The 19,877-nt window shown below is 38.6% G+C and overlaps 1 protein-coding gene across 1 annotated transcript in view; it reads left to right on the forward strand.

The window, feature by feature from the left end:
- Window positions 1-19,877, forward strand: part of UNC80 (unc-80 homolog, NALCN channel complex subunit) — a 209,402-nt gene that overhangs the window by 180,933 nt on the left and 8,592 nt on the right. The window contains exons 53-61 of the mRNA XM_052662586.1: window positions 1,771-1,894; window positions 2,815-2,940; window positions 4,199-4,322; window positions 5,062-5,268; window positions 8,893-9,077; window positions 9,677-9,842; window positions 11,544-11,723; window positions 15,055-15,193; window positions 17,676-17,732. Coding sequence (XP_052518546.1) covers window positions 1,771-1,894; window positions 2,815-2,940; window positions 4,199-4,322; window positions 5,062-5,268; window positions 8,893-9,077; window positions 9,677-9,842; window positions 11,544-11,723; window positions 15,055-15,193; window positions 17,676-17,732 — 1,308 coding nt within the window. The remainder of the gene's footprint in view (window positions 1-1,770; window positions 1,895-2,814; window positions 2,941-4,198; window positions 4,323-5,061; window positions 5,269-8,892; window positions 9,078-9,676; window positions 9,843-11,543; window positions 11,724-15,054; window positions 15,194-17,675; window positions 17,733-19,877) is intronic.

Consider the following 19,877-nt stretch of genomic DNA (forward strand, 5'->3'; position numbering starts at 1 on the left):
TCAAAAAATACATGTTTAACATAGTATTTTAGGTATCACTTTAGGGAAATGCAAGCTTTACGATAATCAGTAAAGCACCCCCTAAAGAGATCTCAGGGTTGATAACAAATACCTAATTCAGGTGGTACTATATCAATGTTGTTATCACTTGATCTCCATTCTGGGGCCTGAAGTATCATTTGGTAGCCTCTCTATGAGCAGATGTCTCTGAACCCATCTACCTGGAGATCTGAACCCAGTCTGGAAATCTATAGCTACAGTGGGCAAACAAATCAATTAAGAAATGCTAATAAACCCAGTAGATTGGAAATTTGAAGTTTCAGTGAGACCATTTTCTGTCTTATTAAACTAAACCCAAATCAATGCAACTCTTGCCCAAGAATTTGTAGCACTTATTGCTCAATGTGCCAGAACTTTTCCAGGTTTTATCCTGTGTTCTTCATTTATGCAGCCATCTGAAGCTGTTGAATTTATTAAAAAGAAATTGAAACATTTTATTCTAATAAATGTTTGACAGTTTGATCCTATAGTATTTTCTACCATGATGACGGATGCCTATACATGATTTCAAGGTTATTTTAGTAGCATAGAAATGCCTATCCTTAAAGGACTCCTATTTTCTTTAATAGTTCTAATAAAACACTTGTCCCTACTGGCAAATGACCAAAGTTTTATACATCTTACAAAGATGTATAGAAATAACTTTTCATCTAAAGATGTTAACACCTCCATAGGCTACCTCATTTGTCATATAATTAAATCTGTTATGAAAAATAGCAGCTTCCGAAAAGTAGACTTTTGGATTAATGTGTAGACTTGGGTAATAATAGGCAATTTTCTTGGGGTGCAATGTGTGAATTTGGGGTTGCCTTGGATTAAATTTCTTCAGGTGATCTCAGTTCAAAAAGAGAAATGTTGACTGAACCTGACCTGTGGGTTACTTGTACAACAGGGATGTCAACATATCCCCATGTATGAACATTCCTGTTTTATCATTACAGTGATTTCAATCTGGTAGGCAATGTAAGCTTAGAAAGTATTTCCAGGATAATATTTGGAAATAGCATTGATCTCAGTAAAGCCCAACCTGTTTATTTGGGGGGACCATAGAAATGATTCTTTGGTCCTGAGACAATTACAGACCAGATTGTCTTTTATTTCAGAAAATCTCATGTTCATCTAATTGATCTATGTATACCAACCATATTTACTACCACAGAAAGTAGTCCCAAAGCATCATTTTTTAGAAGGTCAAGAAAGAACACTTTTAAAATAGACTGTTTTCCTGGAGTGAAGTCACATAAGTCTAATTAGTTATAGTCTGGTATAAAAGCTTATGAAATCAACTGTAATCTGATTTTTTAAAAAAGCATTATAAAAACACAGCCTATAGTCAGATTACTTCTGTTTTGAGGAATGACTCCTACAGTGGGTTTCCTATAATGGTAATCCCATACCCTTTCTCAAAGCTAAAACCAGGAAACTTGAAAGGCCACTCATTCATCATCTCTGTTTTTCCTTCAATAGATTTTGTCTCATTAGTTGAGTGGGGCAGGAGTGCCTCTGCTGCGTTTTCAGTATCCTCTTCCTTTCCCACTGTGCTCTGTACTTTTGGAACAATATGGGTAAACTTCATCCCTTGTGAAGCACTTTTTTGTCTCGGACACCCATCCTGTCTTAGATGGCATCAGAATCACTGTCTCATTCGCTTGTTTCAGGCAGTCTCCAGAAGGGAGCCACACTGCTAATGGCTCCTATATTGTATTCCAGGCGACAGGTTGAGTGGGAGCCTGCCAGCAATTTGATTGAAGGGGTTTGTTTGACACTTCAGAGGCAGCCAATCATATCCTTCCTGCCTCACCTTAGGTCACTGATCAATGTCTGTGTCAATCTGGTGAGTAGCCGAGTGGCGATGTTATGAAACTTTACAAAATTTAACTCTGCTATTGACTTCTCTGAGCTGAAGACTTACAGGTCAACCTACCTACCTACATACCCACCCATGAAAACAGATGGCTCAGGTGACACTGAAAATAGTGAGGTACATTTCAAGGTGGCGCGTGGGGAGATCCCTACACAGATGGGATTTTCGTGTGCTGCTTCCCACGTGCTACTTTGACGATTGACCTCTTCAAGTTGCGCTGAGAGTTGAGGGCTGCCAGTTGGAGAGTGGGGTGGTGGGAGACTGTGCAATTGGCTAGAAGTTGAGGTAGTTTTGGGTGGGGGAGTTTAAAGGGCAAAGAGGATTTTTTTTTTAAGTGCAAAATGACACTATGAGTTGGCCAGTCTAGGATTTATGTGAAGAGAAAAAAAAACTTCTTTTATCATTTATGTAATATCTAGAGTCTGATCTTGGCAAGGTTTTGTACAATGTGGAAACCATGGTAGAGCATTTCATGAATAGAATCTGCTGCTTAGCTAGTTAAGCAATAAATCTGTAGCTGGAATGCCTAGTGCAAATAGAGCTCTTGCCATCATCATTGTTGTCAGTATTTACTCCATCAAAGAATGTTAACTTCATTCCTTTGAGTCCACAAGTAAGTATGTCCAGTCTCCTGATTAGACTAACTTTTGATTCATCTCTCATTATTTACATAGTTAGTATAAACAGCATTCTACAAAACCTTGGCTAAATCTGGTGCAATCATTTGATCTGACTCCAGATATTACATGCCTTCAAAAGAAGGCAGCACGAACAGATTGAAAGTAACATGTCCAACCTTCAAATTATTATTATAATTGACTGACTCCCTTCCTACCGTTGCATGAAATTGCAATCGTCAAGGCTGGTCATGTGCTCTGTTTGTATTTCAGGTGATGGGAGTGGTAGGACCCTCCAGTGTTGCTGATGGATTACCCCTTCTTCATCTCAGCCCTTATCTCTCACCACCTCTGCCCTTCAGCACAGCTGTTGTCCGGCTTGTAGCATTGCAGATACAGGTGTGACTGCCTTACCTGTTTGTCACGCTCATTACGTTGCTGGTTGAGGCACCAGATCATGGTGTTCTCTTTTATTTTTCTGCGAAGGCTGGGCAAAATCTGTGAAACAGAAGTGTAAACATCTCCAAACTTTTGCAGGTTTGGAGCTTCAGCCCTGAGCTTGATCCTAAAGTTGTGCTTCTGTAATTCTTCTTGAGATCTCAAAAATAGCAGAGTCATTGCAGTCCTGCCACAACCTCAGGAACCACTTCCATCATTTAAAACATGTGCCAAAACTTTAGGGAAAAAATGGTCCACAGATAATCAGCTCACAATTGTTAATTAAAAGAGTAATATTCAAAGTCTGGTTTTAAATTATTTGCAGAAAGAACTGCAAGAAAAAAAATTTCAAATGTTATTACTAGACTTTGAATATCTTACTTTTCTTTAATGATTGTGGGTTAAATATTATGGGTGTTTTTATCATTTTTCTCTCACTTCTTTTAATTCCTAAAATTAAAATAATCATTCCCAAGCCTCCCCCCACAAAATGTGTAGAATCCCAATTTCCCTGCTTATTTGTTTGTCACCTATTTTAAAGAATAGTAAATCACCAGAAAACTCTGAGACCAATGGAAAGTATACAATTGCTGCAAGTGGATAACCGACCCGTTCCTTATCTGACAAACCAAGTTTGATGGTCCATCATCCAGCTAATGGGTAGATTATGGAAAAGAGATTAAGCAAGTGCTGTGGTTACTATGCAGAAAGGATACAGAGACATCCCTAAAGTGATACATTTTAACAACTTGTATACAGAGATCATTATTTCTTTCTATATTGTCTCTTGCTTTCTCGCTGGAAGAAGGTCTCATACAGGGGTCAGATGACTTTTAAATAATTCCCAAATGGAGCAGGCGGCAAGTTCTCCTTTTCTTCTTTTTCTTTGGTCACTAAAATATTTATTGGTGGATAGACACATGGAGAAACCGAAGGGGGTAACTGAAGGGGATTTTTTGTACTAAATGATAGGTATTAAAATTTTTCATTTGATATTCAAAATGTTACTGTTTTTTAGGTATATAGTTCTCAATTATATCAAGCAAATGGTAAAGCATCAATTTTGGGTGAATCTTGTATGCTGCACAGATGACAACTGAACTCCTAGTTTGCAGGTGCAGCCAGCAGGGAGTCTCTGTCTCCACCATGCTGTGTAAGAACAAACAGACTGAATGGGTGAGGGGGTCAATTAATCTTTTTTTCTATTATTGCTGCACAGGCTTTAAAAGAAGATTTCCCTTTAAGTCATGTGATCTCCCCATTCACCAATCAAGAGCGAAGGGAGGGGATGCTTTTAAATCTGCTCATCCCATTTGTGCTCACAGTAGGATCTGGAAGCAAAGGTCTGATTAATTTAACTAAAAGAAATTTATTATTGTTACTGTGTTTTCTTAAGTATCAGGCTGTTTTATCTTCCTTTTCCCATGGAGACCATCATTAAACTCGATCTGAATAATTTTAACATATATCTTAGGATATACAGTTTTCTTTCTATTCAATTTAGCTGCCCTTGGTCAAGAGTTTCTGTGCTCCACTTCTTAGAAGACATATGCTATTTAACATCATTTCAGAATAGCAAAAATCAAAACAGCATTGTTTCAATTATGAAAATGGGACTACCTGAAGTACAGTATGATATGAATTGACAGATAAATGGACTTGATAACCTATTGACACTAGGTTTAGCATAAATCCTGCCATTGTCATTAAATTTCAATATGTTTTCATTACTCTTTCTTTTGGGGGGATTTTTTTCTTTTAGGAAAAGTTTATCTCAAATGTAAAGGCAGTGTGTTATGAGTATTTGAACAGAAAAAAAAAGAAAGGAGATTGAAATGGTAAGCAGGAGATTTGGCTAAGAACAGGGACCCTTTGATGCTGACTGCGGAGGAAACACCCAATACCAGGAGCTCTACTTCTGTCCATAGGAGAAGCTGTACTTGGTGGGGAAGACACTTGAATTTCTAGGATGTTCTAGTTTGGAATTGGAAAGAGAGTTGAATTTTTCAGTGTCTAATGTGGAAAGTTTGCCTTGTGACTTGCTTTTATTCCCACTTCCTCCTTCCAAACTCTGCCCTTCAGACAGCCCATGGCTGGAACAGCCCGAGGTGCAGCTGCTACTGCAGACGGTCATTAATGTGCTCCTTCCTCCACGGATCATCAGCACATCCAGGAGCAAGAATTTTATGTTGGAGAGCTCCCCTGCTCACTGCTCCACCCCGGGGGATGCAAGCAAAGACCTACGCAAGGAAGGGCTGGCAGAGTCCACCAGCCAAGCAGCGTACTTAGGTGGGTACTTCTTTCTCTCTCAATAAATAGAGAAATAAAAATAGAAAATAGATATAGGTATAGATAGAGATATATACACAAACACATATATGTGTGTACGTACACATTGGAAGGACTGATGCTGAAGCTGAAGCTCCAATACTTTGGCCACCTGACTCATTGGAAAACACCCTGAAACTGGGAAAAATTGAGGGCAGGAAGAGAAGGGGGAGACAGAGGATGGGATGGTTGGATGGCATCACTGACTCAACAGACATGAGTTTGAGCAAACTCTGGGAGATGGTGAAGGACAGGGAAGCCTTGTATGCTACAGTCCATGGGGTCGCAAAGAGTCAGACAGAATTGAGCAGCTGAACAACAAAATATGTATATATGTGTATATGTATATACATATTACTTAGCCATGTTCTTCCTTGACTCAAAAAGTATTTTAAAAGACCTGTATTGAGAAAGTCTTTGAAGAAACCACTTCAACAAGTACAAAGCATCAGTCTCTACTTCTGCTTTCCTGTTACCTCTTCCCACTGCCATGACTTGAATGATATTCCCATTGATACTGGAAGCTCCTCTTTGACTAGAATTGACTAAGCCAGGGAGGAAAGGCTACCCCTGCCACAGCACTGAGACCAAGGAGCACTAGCCACAGAAAAGCTCAAAGGAGGAAGCTGAAAACATCTTGCCTGGCATTTTTCAGTTCACCAAAGCAGACAGAATGGTAACAACAGGTCGTTGGAGTTTGGAGTATGTCGGAGGTTGTGGGGCAGTGGGTAGGGGTGTTTGGGCTCCATCATAAAGGGTGTATTTGAAAATGATATGATCGACAATGAAAATGAAAAAAAAAAAAAAAAAAGCCAAGGCGATATGTGCACAGGGCCTGCCCACGCATGGCACTTCATTGCCAGAGGCAGGAGAATGTAGTTTTCAGATAAAATCCAGACTCTAGAACAGAGACCTGCATGAAGTTTGGGTTTGTGCAGAGGATGTTGGAGAAAGAAGCCTTAACATGGAACACAAGGATAGGAAAAAAACACTTAACAAGTAACTATCTTCAGTTCTGTCCACTTTCTGCCTTTTATCTTAATTGAACTATACTTGATTTACAATGTTATATTAGTTTCAGGTGTACAGCAAACTAATTCAGTTCTGTATATATAGAGATCTATTTTCTTTCATATTCTTTTCCCTTATAGGTTATTATGAAATATCTAGTTGAGTTCTCTGTGTTATACAGTACTTCCTTGTAGGTTATCTATTTTATATATAGTAGTGTGTATATGTTAATCCCAAACTCCTTATTTATGCTTCTCCCTCTTTCCCTTTGGTAACCATAGATTTGTTTTCTATGTCTGTGGGTCTATTTCTGTTTTGTATATAAGTTCATTTGTATCATTTTTTAGATTCACATAAAAGTGATACTATATGATATTTGTCTTTCTCTGTCTGACTTGATTTAAATGATCATCTCTAGGTCCATCCACATTGCTGCAAATGGCATTATTTCATTCTTTTTTATGGCAAAGTAATATTCCATTGTATAAAGATACCACATCTCCTTTATCCATTCACTGGTTGATTGACATTTATGTTGCTTCCATGTCTTGGCTATTATAAATGGCGCTGCAATGAATACTGGGGTGCATGTATCTTTCCTAATTGTGGCTTTCTCTGGATATTTGCCCAGGAGTGGGATTGTAGGATCATTCGGTAGCTCTATTATTGTTTTTTTTTTTTAAAAAAGAGCCTCCATACTGTTCTCCATAGTGGCTGTACCAGTTTACATTCCTACCGACAATATAGGAGGGTTCCTTTTCTCCACACTCTCTCCAGCGTTTATTATTTGTAAACTTTTTGATGATGGCCATTCTGACTGGTGTCAGGTAATACCCCATTGTAGTTTTGATCTGCATTTCTCTGATAGTTAGCAATGTTGAACATCGTTTCATGTGCCTTTTGGTCATTCGTATGTCTTTGGAGAAATGTCTGTTTAGATCTTCTACCCATTTTTTGATTGGGTTGTTTGTTTTTTCCATTTTCTGCCTTTTTAATGAAGGCAGATTCTTTGGTTACTTGGCCAGGCTACTGGACTTCTCTTTTAAATTTAGTTTTACCTTTATTTTGAGCACTTAGCAGGCACTGTTTTCTATACTTTACATTTTCATCACTCTGGAATCCTCACAACAGCTCAAAGAAATAAATGTTCACACTTTAGTAAGAGGCTAAGGCCCGGGAAGATCCCTTGGAGAAGGAAATGGCAACCCACTCCAGTATTCTTGCCTGGAGAATCCCATGGACAGAAGAGCCTGGCAGGCCACTGTCCATGGTGTTGCAAGAGTCGGATGTGACGATGATGAAGGCACAGAAAGGTTAAGTAACTTACCTAAAGTCACACTGTTTGGTGGCAGGACCAAATTTCAAATCGAATCCATCCACCACCAGAATCCCTGAACCCTTTGCCATTCTGCTTGTTTTGGGCTGATGCCGGTGAAGGTAGAAAGCAGGAAGGCAGAAATCCAAAGAAGACCAACAGGCACACAACAGTAGAAGTGTTACCAGGATCAGGATAGGGTTAGAGGAATGCTACTTTTTGTTCATGTGCTTGCAACATCAAGGGAGAGGAATAGAGGTGAATAGATGGGGAAGGAAGAATCTTACCACAGCCCTAGTTTTCCTCCTACAAATGCCCAAAATAGAAGGTAATGGTGATAGAAGGGCTTTAAGGAGTTGGATTTCTATGTGTCTTCTGGATGCTGAGATGGGCCTTAATACATAATGGTCAATGCCCAAGTTACCTTGACTGCCCCATGGGAGACCCTCAGATGAGAGCTGGGGTGGCAGAGGAAGCCCCATAATCTTTGATGTCATTACAGTATTCTGGTTTATCTTGACATGCTGAGAAATCTGCTTCCTAAAACTATATTTTAAAATGTAGATTGTAACAAAGCTGCCAGAATCTGGGAGAAAAGAGATATTGTAAAAGAAATCCCATAGGGTTTAGTCATAGACAAGATTACTCGGAGAGGAGAGGGAGGAAGGATAGTTTTGTCTTCTGGAAGAATCTACTCAAACACATTTATTGTTTACTCCGGGGAGCAGTTTAGAGTGGGGTCAGGAAGGGGAAGGACTCTTTTTTGTAACTTTATGCATTTCTGCATGGATTGATTTTACTTCTAATGACAAGGATATATTATTTCTAAGCTGAAAGGGAAAAAAGGAAACTATTCTATCTTCAGATGTGAGTGATATGCTGGTATTACCATAAAACCGCTATGACAAAACTTTGAGAAAGCAAAATATTAGCTATGTATCATGTTTATAACACATTTGCCTTTCAGTTCTATAAATTTCTTCAGTGTACATTTTCCAAAATAGTAGTTAAATGCACTTAATGAAGATATATGTGTTCTCTTAATCAGAATCAAAACATGTTTACTATACAAATATCTAGCTTTATGTCAGAACACTCACTCAGGAGTACATTGAAGATTTTGGAAACATGGAGAAAGTTTAGAAATTTGAAAATTGTCTGATGCGTAAGAGGGCTAAGGATGCAGGCAGCTGGATGTGGGCAGGGTTCCTCTGAGGCACAAGTGTGCAGACTCAGCGTTCTCTTTTCCTGGTGTGAAGCACTGAAGGTGATCCTCGTCTGCTTTGAGAGGCAGCTCGGAAGCCAGTGGTACTGGCTGAGCCTCCAGGTGAAGGAGATGGCCCTGCGGAAGGTCGGAGGCCTGGCCCTGTGGGACTTCCTGGACTTCATCGTGCGGACCCGTATCCCCATCTTCGTGCTCCTGCGCCCTTTCATCCAGTGCAAGGTGCGCTATGTGCTTCTCCTCTGGGAGGTAACAAGCCCCATGGACATGCTGTTCTCCAGATTTAAGGCAAAACGACAGCAGCAGTCTTAGGGGAGATGCTATTGCTAGTCAGGAGGACTTGTTAAGATCATGCTTGATGAGAAATCAGCCCAGACAAGTATCCCTCTGGGGAATACCTTTACAGTAAGAGTTTAGTTAACATCTTAAAACGTTGCCCTGTCCCCTCTTACCCCCTCCCCAGGAAAAATAAAGATTGATCCAATAGAATGATCTGAAGAATGATCACTTGTCTTTGGTAGAACAATTGAGACCCAATTTTAAATAAATATGTAAAAAAAATGAGATAGTTCAAGCATGCTTTTCCTCTGAGACCCTCAGTGTTCATCTACTCTTTTTATTCTTTTCATGCCTGATTTCTGATATCTGGAGGCCATGATTCAAAGCAGTGGATTGATTAAGCACTTCCTAAGCACTGTTCTAAGAACCTCATATGCATTACTTTATTTAATCCTCATCACCAAATATGAAATCAATACAATTTTTAGCCCATTTTACAGAGGGGAAAACTGAGGACCAGAAAATCTATGCCTTCCTTTCAGCTTCTGGCCCAACCAGCAGAGAACCATGAAGAGCTTTCTGCCCGACAACACATCGCTGACCAGCTAGAGCGGCGTTTCATTCCACGCCCTCTGTGTAAGAGCTCCCTCATTGCTGAGTTCAACAGTGAACTGAAAATTCTAAAAGAGGCAGTTCACAGTGGATCGGGTGAGTACGCATGGGATGGTTTGACTTTGGCTAGTAGAACAAGGAAAGCTCCTTTTTATAGGTCACTGCTCTTTCTGGAACCAACTGTGAGTTAGCCATTTTGGTACAACTAGCATTGTTGACCCTGTCATCCTTGTCAACAATGCAAGTCAAGGGGGTATCATAAGAATTTAATTTTATTCCTTTTCTAATGTATTTTTCAGTCTTTATTTTGGGAGTTCAGCTTTTTCTTGAAGACTTATCTGGGGGGAAAAAACTTACTTTAATTCAAACTTTATTTTCCTTTTTGAAAAGGAAAGGTGACTCACATTCATTGAGCATCTGTTATATGGTAGATTATTTCATAGATGTTATCTCGTTTAATCCACACAAATACCAGCAAAATTGTAACTGAAAATCTGCTTATAAAAAGAAGAAACGAAGATTCAATAGAAGATAAATAACTGACACAAAAAGAGTGACACCTTTGAGAGGACTCAAAACTGGGTCTGCATGACTGCTAAAAGAGTCTTTAACTGTTCATGACTTGGAGGGAGAGAGGGCTGAATCAAAACTGATGGGCTTGGAGTTACTTTCTTTACCTTATTCAAAAGATTTTCTTTGGGAATGCATTGTTTACTTTTGTAATTATATTAACTTGAAGTTACTAAGGAAGGAAAATAAATCATTTTCTGCCATTAGAGGGCAGTCATCACCTATAAGTAGAATATTCTTATACATGTGGCTTTTTGTCTTTCTAAAACCCATTGTTGGTGATGTATTAAGGACCAAGTATTTGTCAGATACAGTCTTGGTGAAATCTGCACAAGGCCATTCAAATGTTCTGCTTTATAATGAAATAATATGACAAAAAATCAAGGGGGTGTTTTATTGTAATCTCCAGAAAAGGGGAATAAGAATACAGTATTAGTTATGTATTCTGATTTTGATTGTGCAGTTCCTTTCAGACAATATGTCTATTACTTCTGTATGCTTGTGTCAGGTATAAGGTACATTTCTCAGTGAAACTGATCAAATTGATATCTATAATTCAGCTCAAAATGAATCTGCATTCAGCCAGCCTTGGAAAATGAAACTGGAAAACGATGAGAGAGGCTGCAATATCAAAGCATTTTTTATTGTTAGAGATATTATGCTCCTGCAAGAAAACTATTCAATTATATCAGTGGCTGACTCTTTTTTTTTTATAATGTTTTCATATCTGTTTGCTATGTATGTGAAAGTCGCTCAGTCGTGTCTGACTCTTTGTGACCCTATGGACTTTAGCTTGCCAGGCTTCTCCGTCCATGGGATTTTCCAGGCAAGAATGCTGGAGTGGGTTGCCATTTTCTTCTCCGGGGATCTTCCCAACCCAGGGATCGAACCCCAGGTCTCCCACATTGCAAGCAGACTCTTTACCATCTGTGCCACCAGGGAAGCCCTTTGTCCTAAAGGTCATCTATCTGGGACACACTATTTAAATGACCTTTCTTTTAAAAAATACAAGCTGTGAGGGAAGAGTTTGAAGCTAGCATTTGTTTTCTTCCAAGCACCTGGGAGTTCCCTGGTGGTCCAATGGTTAAGACTCCTGGCTTCCAATGGGCACAGGTTCAATCCCTGGTCAGGGAACTAAAATCCCACATGCTACATACTACGCACCCCCTCCACCCACCCAAAAAAGATCCTCACTATGGATTTTCTTTGGTCTCTCAACCTTGCTAGCTTACCAAGGAAAGACGTCTATCAGCACCGTGGGCACCTCCACCTCTGCTTACCGCCTGAGCCTGGCCACCATGTCCCGCTCCAACACGGGTACTGGCACTGTCTGGGAGCAGGACAGCGAGCCATCCCAGCAGGCTTCCCAGGACACCTTGAGTCGAACTGATGAGGAGGATGAGGAAAGTAGGTTACCTGCAGCATCTGGGGTGGGGAGGTGGTGGGACTCATGTGTGACACAGCTTGGCCATGCAAATGAGGACTTGGGTGGATTTCTGCCCTTCTGATTGTTTGCAGTTCTGATCCCCTGGTCATTTTTACAAAAAGGAGTTAAAACGGTATTGCGACTGATCCCACAATTTCGTATGCCTGCTTTTCTATAAATTCCTTGATATCCTTGGTCATTTGGTAGGATTCTAGGCAAAAAGTAAATCTTTAATGACCCCTAAATTTTCTTTGAGTTTATGCGTTCAATCTTTCCACTAACCCATTTAAATTGTGGTTAAGGAACTAAGGGGAGCATTTATTCTCCTTTTCCTTGGCCAATCTTGTTTAGAAGATCAGTCAGCACTTGGGTGACACAGGACGCCTCCGGTGGTCCAGGGGTTAAGACTTTGCACTTCCAGTGGAGGGGCACGGGTTCCATCCCTGGTCAGGGAACTAAGAGCCCACGTGCCATGAGGCAGAGCCAGAACGCTTCTTTAAAAAACAGCACTCACGTGACCTGACTGCAAAGGAAAGTGGGCAAGACATATGCTCACAACTCAGAAAAAAATCGTTGGCAATATTGCCTAGAATGTAAACCCAGCGGACTGTCTTGAGGGCATACAACCCAATTTAAGTGTCCCCAGTCACTGAGGCAGCCCAATTGTGTTTTAAAGATACTCTGATATAACCTGTAAAGTGTGCAGTCTATGCCTTAAGAAAATAAAATCTAGACTTTTACTCAGAGCCCCTCTGTACCAAACAACAACAAAAAGCCCCACTCTGAAGTAAATTAGAGTCAAGGTTAGAATTTTAATTAACTAAGATGAATGAAAGTTCTTTAATACCCTACTATGTTTGGAAGTGTAAGAGAGGGAAAGAAGTAACTACTTTGTCAAAGCACCTGTCAGTAATATTTCCAGATTTAGCTTCAGTGTTAAATAGGTAACAAAGTGATAATCATATTGTCCTATACCTAACTTCCAGACATATTTGTTTCTAAATCATTTCTCATGGAAATAATTCTAAAATTGTAATTAGGGAAATCTTGAAAGATCTTGACCAAACAACAAAATGAGAGAGACAAGGATTAGCAGTTCACATATTCATTATAAGTCCTAGCAATAGTCCAGAACTTAAAGTAATATCTATTTTTCTTTAATGGTTGAAATAGTCTCTCCCAGAAATTTTTTTAAATGATAGTAAATGATAACAAACTCTCTTTAATAGAACTAAATGTATTTTGCAGGTGACCTTATGAATTAGAGGATGACCAAGCCAGTAGGAAGGAAGTAGGGAAGAAAAGTTTAGTACAGAAGACATAAACAGAGATAGCACTGATCAAAGGCCAACATTAATACACTAATACACTGACATGTATGCAATTTTTGTTAATCTTTCTGCTCTTAAAATCATAACTGTCCCAGTGACAATATGATGTGGGTGTATATTAATTTATGAAATACAGTATGAAAGCTAGAGTGTTAACACCTTTGAATTAAACAAATTTTCCATTCAGCAATCAAACCTGTATTAAGACCTAGCAGGAACAAGATGAGGAACAAGAAGTATGAGAAGGATATAGTCTCTGCTATCTAAAATCTTAGAGTTTTCTAGAGGAGCTAACAGACATTTTTTGAGAAAGAATGCCTAACAAAAGAGTGAATGACACAATGTTGTAAATCAACTATACTTCAATAAAATAAATAAAATTTTAAAAAAAGAATGGAAGGCAATGCATATAATCACCAAAAAAATATTGAAGGAGTAAATGTTAAGTGATACATGAGTTTGAATAAAAGGGGGAAAAAATTACTGGAATCCCAGAAAGGTCTTAGTAGAAATAGCTCAATCTATCCTACCACATTTTTTCATGTTTTTAAAGGCATATTTGAATATACTCTACTCTCTGAACACACCTAAAAAGGAAATACCATTCTATAACAATCAACTTCAAGTCAGTTGTTATGTAGCAAATTAAATATTTTCAGGACTTATATACTCATCTCTGGGTTTGAAATAAACTTCTCTAGAAATGTGACCACTTGGGATATTTTAAATAAGTGATGTCAGATTGCTGTTGCTAAGTTGTTGCTAAGTCGCTTCAGTCATGTCCGACTCTGTGCGACCTCATAGACAAGCAGCCCAGCAGGCTCCCCCATCCCTGGGATTCTCCAGGCAAGAACACTGGAGTGGGTTGCCATTTCCTTCTCCAGTGCATGAAAGTGAAAAGTGAAAAGGAAGTCGCTCAGTAGTGTCCGACTCCCAGCGACCCCATGGACTGCAGCCTACCAGACTCCTCCGCCCTTGGGATTTTCCAGGCAAGAGTACTGGAGTGGGTTGCCATTGCCTTCAGTAATGTCAGATTACGTGGTAGTAAAAGTTCACCAAAATTCTAGGTTAGTCAAGATATGTTTCTTGTTCAATGACAAACAATATTAGCTCACTTAGAATGAGGTTGTCTCATCATAAATACTATACTAAAGTTAATTTTCATATGGATTTGAATACATGAATTTCAGTTTCTATGGTGAAAATAAATGTCTGCTTCTAATTTTAAAATTAGATTAAAACAAGCATTTATTTCTGAACTTTATTGATTTTAAAATATTTTTCAGAAAAAAAATACCTGAAATAGTCTTTCCCTCAGCAGTCTAAAAATCATGAAATGTCTTGAGTGTGGTGTTTGAAAGTCAAACGTGCTTAATTTGTTCAACAACCCAGTCCCTTACTGAACTATTTCTGGAATTTTAAAATGTTTAGTCCAGCTTTTCTGAAATCTTTAATTTGCCAATGCCCCTTGATTTTTACAAATAATCTGCTTGTAGAAATGGACAAGAAGTTTATGTTTATTTCATGAAAGCTGTTTGAAGGTGGGAGATGTGTAGATGTGAAGAACTATCCTTCACCCTTTGTGCAGATTAAAACTCAGCTCCAGAAGGTTTTTTTTTTTTTTTTCAAGATAAGGATACATTCATGATGTTTTATTGATGCTATTTCCCTCAACGAAATGAAGTAACTAGTCACTTTAACTCGAAGTTCTCTTAATGTTCATATTCTCTCAAATGACAATGTTCAGTGACACTAAAGGCTCAGCTATTAAAGTCTCTGCTTATATAAAAGCAGTGAAAATGTTTCTTAAGCTCCCAAAGGTCTTAGTTTTGAATCTGTACAAAGGGACGAATGATAATTTAACTTTAAATATTGCCCTAAGGTTGTGTTCAGGTCAAGGATGGAACCCAAGGACAAAGCTGGTCTGGGTTTTCCAGTCAGCATGATAACTCCCTAACGCTCTCTTCTCGGGCCCTTTCAGATGACTCTGTCAGCATGCCCAGTGTGGTAAGTGAACAAGAAGCTTACCTCCTGAGCACCATTGGAAGGAGGCGGTTCTCCAGCCATGTCTCCAGCATGTCTGCACCTCAGGCTGAGGTGGGCATGTTACCCAGCCAAAGGTAAACAGCCCCGGACATGCCGTACTCCACATCTGGGGCAAAGGATAGATGCTGAGAACTCACTCCTGTCACTCTAAAAAGGGCCTAAAGAGAAGCAATCCATTTTTTTTAAAGTAGACCATTCAAACAAGTTTTCAACAAGGTTTGCACAAACAATTTGTAACATTTTTCTAAGTCAGGCAAGTTGAGGGGATTTCAATTTCTGATCCAAGCATTGTTTCTCCTTAACTTTGTTCTATAAATAGATATATGCTCTTCTTTCATAGTCTTCTTTCAGATGACATTCTTGTATTTCATATATATTATCAGCTAAGCTAATAATGGGTACTTGCTAAGTGTATAGGACTGGCTTGATTATTTGGTAGTTTAGACTTCTGATATGTCATCAGTATTTAGTTGGAGATAGTGATGCTTAACAAAGTGAAAAAAGACCTATGCCAGTATGTGTGACCTTGGGCAGGTCATTTAACAAGAGCCCACAGTTTTCTCCTCTGTGAAATGAGAGGTTAGCTAAAATCTGTCTTTAAGGTAACTTCTCTACCTATAGAATTTTATGATTCCATAATTAGACTCTTTAAAACATTTTCTTTGGTGCTCTCTAACCTCTAAGAATATAGATTTGAAACTTTATACATATAGTTTATCATTTATATGGTAATACAGAAAATGATCTGACATAAGAAATAAAACATTATCTATTTCAAAGTCAGGACTTTTACTTCAGGAACTGAATTCTTTCAAAGCATCAGTCTTATGTTTTCACCTAGTTTATTGTTTATTCTTATTACCTATGGAGTTATTGTGGTATAACTTATACATGGAGAATAAGAACAATCAGGAGACATTCTTGTGCTCACATAAATTTAGTTTACATGGAGAAATAATTACTCTGTACCTAAATCCTTTAGCCTATCATTCCTGAACTGTACAGATGAAATAAAATTTGTGAAATAAAGCCAAGTTTTGCAGAATATTTTAAAAATGGGAGAAATGATAAAATATTAATAATTAAATTATATACTTGTAAAGAAAGCATTATTTATATACTATGGAGTTATAAAAATTGTAATATAAAAGTATTATCATTGAAAGATACTTCTTTACCTACTGATAATTTATCTTTGATAGGAAGTCTTATAAATAAAATATACAAAAAGAGAGCCAAATTACAAAATATCCAAAAAAAAGATGTAAAGCCATACAAGCAGTTAATACTGGTACATAGTGATTTATTTTTAATTCCTAGAAATATGCAAACTTTATTGAGAAAAAAACAAAACTTTAGTCTATGTAAAATTTTTTATTTAAGTTTTAAGTAGAGATTCTTTTTGGTTATTTACATAACATAACCAGGCCATCAAATCCCTTTGTACATATCCATTAAGGAGTTATCTCATTTCTGGGGAGAAAATTTGTTCTATTATGGATAGACCAGAAACCCAGAAAAATAATATAGCTAAACCCTTTGGGCTTGAGTCCTGCTTGGAAGGGCTAGCAAAGGTAATGATGTCTCTCTCTGTTAGGGAAAGCCTCTTTCTGGGGATGGATGCTATTTTTACAGTATAGGTGAACAACAATTCTCTAGAGGCAGGCACTCCACTTTGCTAAAGAGTTTAATTCCATCCATTTTTAACAACTATTTATTGAGTGCCACATGGACACTTAGCTCAGAGCTAGGCACTGAAGGAAAGAGAGAGAAAGTATGTATGACGTAGTTTCTGTTCACAAATCCCCAAATCACCCAAATAAATCAGCAGCACCCAAATAAATCAATAAACTATTTAATTATTCTTTCACCAACCTGACAGGTTTCTTCTTTGGGCATTTACAATTCAGTCACTAGAGGATGGAGTGAGGAGGTTAATGCAAGTTCCATGTGAATACACCAGGGTCGTCTTCCTTCTATTCGTTCACTTCCTTTTTCACTGCAAAATTAGCAGGTGCAATCAGGTTCTTTCTTTGCTTTTCTTAATGGCATCAGCTCCAGGAGTTGGGTTGTGACAGTTCATGGTAAGTGGTTTCTGTGTGATCAGGTCACAAATCACAAGAAAGAAGCAGGATCCTGGTCAATGAAACATTACATGAACAAGACAGGTGAAAAGTCATAGCCACCCAGCCAAATGGTTATCAAAAGAATGATAGTTTAATCTTCTACAGACTCATTCCGCAGTGTGTTCCAGAGCTCCTGTGTCCATTCGGAGCTTATCACAAGTCCCAACTCCTGACCAGTAAATAGATCACTCCTCTGAGAGTCATATCCACCCAAAGGCCTCCCTTCCCCATTGCCTTGAGTCCTATGTCTTGACCAACCCAGCACAAGGTGAAATGGTTGACTGTCTCCTTTTCCTTCCTTGTTCTGTTAAATTTATTTATTTATTTTTGGTTCTTAGAAGCAGAAAAGTGCATGCCTTTTTTTTTCTTTTTCTTTTATTCCTTTGCATTTTCTTTCCCTAAATGCTTCATCTCCCTACCCCTCCTGCAGTGAACCTAATGTCCTCGATGACTCCCAGGGCCTGGCCGCCGAGGGCAGCCTCTCTAGGTACAGTGTCAATGCTACCTGTGTATTGGTGTCTGTGCTGGGAAACAAGCTGTTCCCTGTCTCCTCCGTCTCTCTGTCTCTCTGTCTCCTCTCGCCCTGTCTTGATATCGATTTCCATTCCTTGCCCTTTGTTGCTCATAAACACACGAGCCTGGAAGTCAAAGGTGTAGCCTCTTTCATTTTTCAGCTTCAGAGCTCCATCACAAATGGCCTAAAAAGTTTACTTAAAAAAAAAAAAAATCCCTGGAGTTCTTCTAGGGGTTTATCCCATGGACCATCTCAAGAGTTTGATATATAAAATGTTAAATTTATCCCAGCTAAACATTCCCTCCCATGCTGATAGTCTTTAAGAATTTTTTTTTTTTTTTTTTTTTTTGTCGAAAGCCTTTTAATACAACTCCCCATCATTAGGAAGCCCCAATCTAGACAAGTCTTCCAGCCAATACCATGGGTGATAAGAAAACAGTGATGCTATAATAAGAATACCAATGTCAATATGATTTATAGAATTCCCTCTCTTTGGTGCATGCAATGTGACAGGCTGTTATGATAGCTTATTCAAACCATGTTTATATAAAGAATGTCTGTCCCAGTGCTAAGATGACTCCCAAATTTGCCATGAAATATCAGATACAAACGTTTCTTGGTAAGAGACTTCTCATGATGCAAACAATATAATGGTTTGGCTGTTGGTTTAAAGCTTCAGAAAGGGGGCCTGCACCTTTAACACTCAGATAAACCACGTCAAACATTCCTAATCTTGTGCTGTTGATTCACACCTCTCAACTAATCCTCATTAGGGGTAATGCTTCTTGTTCATGCTAAGAGTACCTTTGTTTCATCTCAAGAGAAAATATTCTCTTTCAGGTTCGCATTATATAGTGAGTGCTCCCTTGTTTATTGCTGTATCACAAAGATGAGGAAATGTTGAGAGGCCGTTCCTGTGAAAGGCTGTCCTTTTTTTATTTTTTGCATCTTGTTCAGATTTCACATTTTCTTTCACAATTGAAAATGGGAAATTTACCGCATCATCAGGTGTATCTTTTTGTTGTTGTTGTTTTTTTACTGGCCTCATAATTCATGACATTCATTTGTGTTTGCAAGCCCCTGCCTGGATAGATCAGTCTCTTATTGGTGGTAAATGTGGAAGTGCTGCAGAGTGCAGGCTTAATTCCATTATTGAGAACTTCAAGGACAGGGAAGAACAGAGTAGTCCTTCAGGTGGTTTCCCTCATTGTTCACAGTATTGGAAGAGCTCTGAACCCAGCCTAGCACCATGACCACTGGTTTCAAAGCATTTATTTGTTTAATGCTTAATATTACATACAAGACAGGAGAATCTAGCTAGGAAGATGATTTCAATGTCCTACTGACAGTAGAAAGTATTAAATCAGACTTTGTCCCAGATCTTTTCTAAATAGGTCAAATTCTATTCTTACTGAATAAAATACTAGTCTGGGGTTGGTGAGAGAAGACAAGAGTTTGAGTTAATTTTTATAAATTCTCCCAAGGACTTGGCCCTCTTTGTCAGGCTTAGGGTTCCAACGGACTAATCTGGAGTTGTCTAAACCAATCCAATCTGCCTTTGGTCCAGTGTAGATTGGAATAAACCCCAAGTTCTTGCTATTTGAGGGTGGTTCAGAGCCAACGCTATAGGTTTTATCCAGAGATGAATTAGTCAATCGTGTGAGTTCTTTGATGACTGTTTTGGATCAACTTTTGTTGATCTGTTGTTCCTGTAATTGGTGTGTTTGAGTTCTGGATGCCAGTCACCCTGATTGATTAGTGATCAATAAGAAACCAGAAAATGAAGCACTCACTTTGGATTCTAAGAAGTTCCACGAGTGCAGAGGCATCCTGACAGCCGTAGCAAGCCCACCTTTGCCATACACTGCGAGTCATCTCTCTCAAACGCCACCATGTCACCAAGTTCTCTTTGGAGGAGAGGAACTTTTGGCATTACTAAGAGGTGGATTTATAAAATAGGATATATACTTTTAATATTTGCTTTCCAGGCTTTCTTATTTTTGGCATGAAACTTCTTTATAGTGCAGATTCTTAAGGTTCTAAAGAAGCAGTAAGATATTAACTATGTAAATTACATTTAGCACACACCTGAGCCCTTAACTAAGGAAAACCTGACTC

Source organism: Budorcas taxicolor, chromosome 2 (genome assembly GCF_023091745.1).
Source record: "Budorcas taxicolor isolate Tak-1 chromosome 2, Takin1.1, whole genome shotgun sequence".
Classification (NCBI taxonomy): Eukaryota; Metazoa; Chordata; class Mammalia; order Artiodactyla; family Bovidae; genus Budorcas; species Budorcas taxicolor.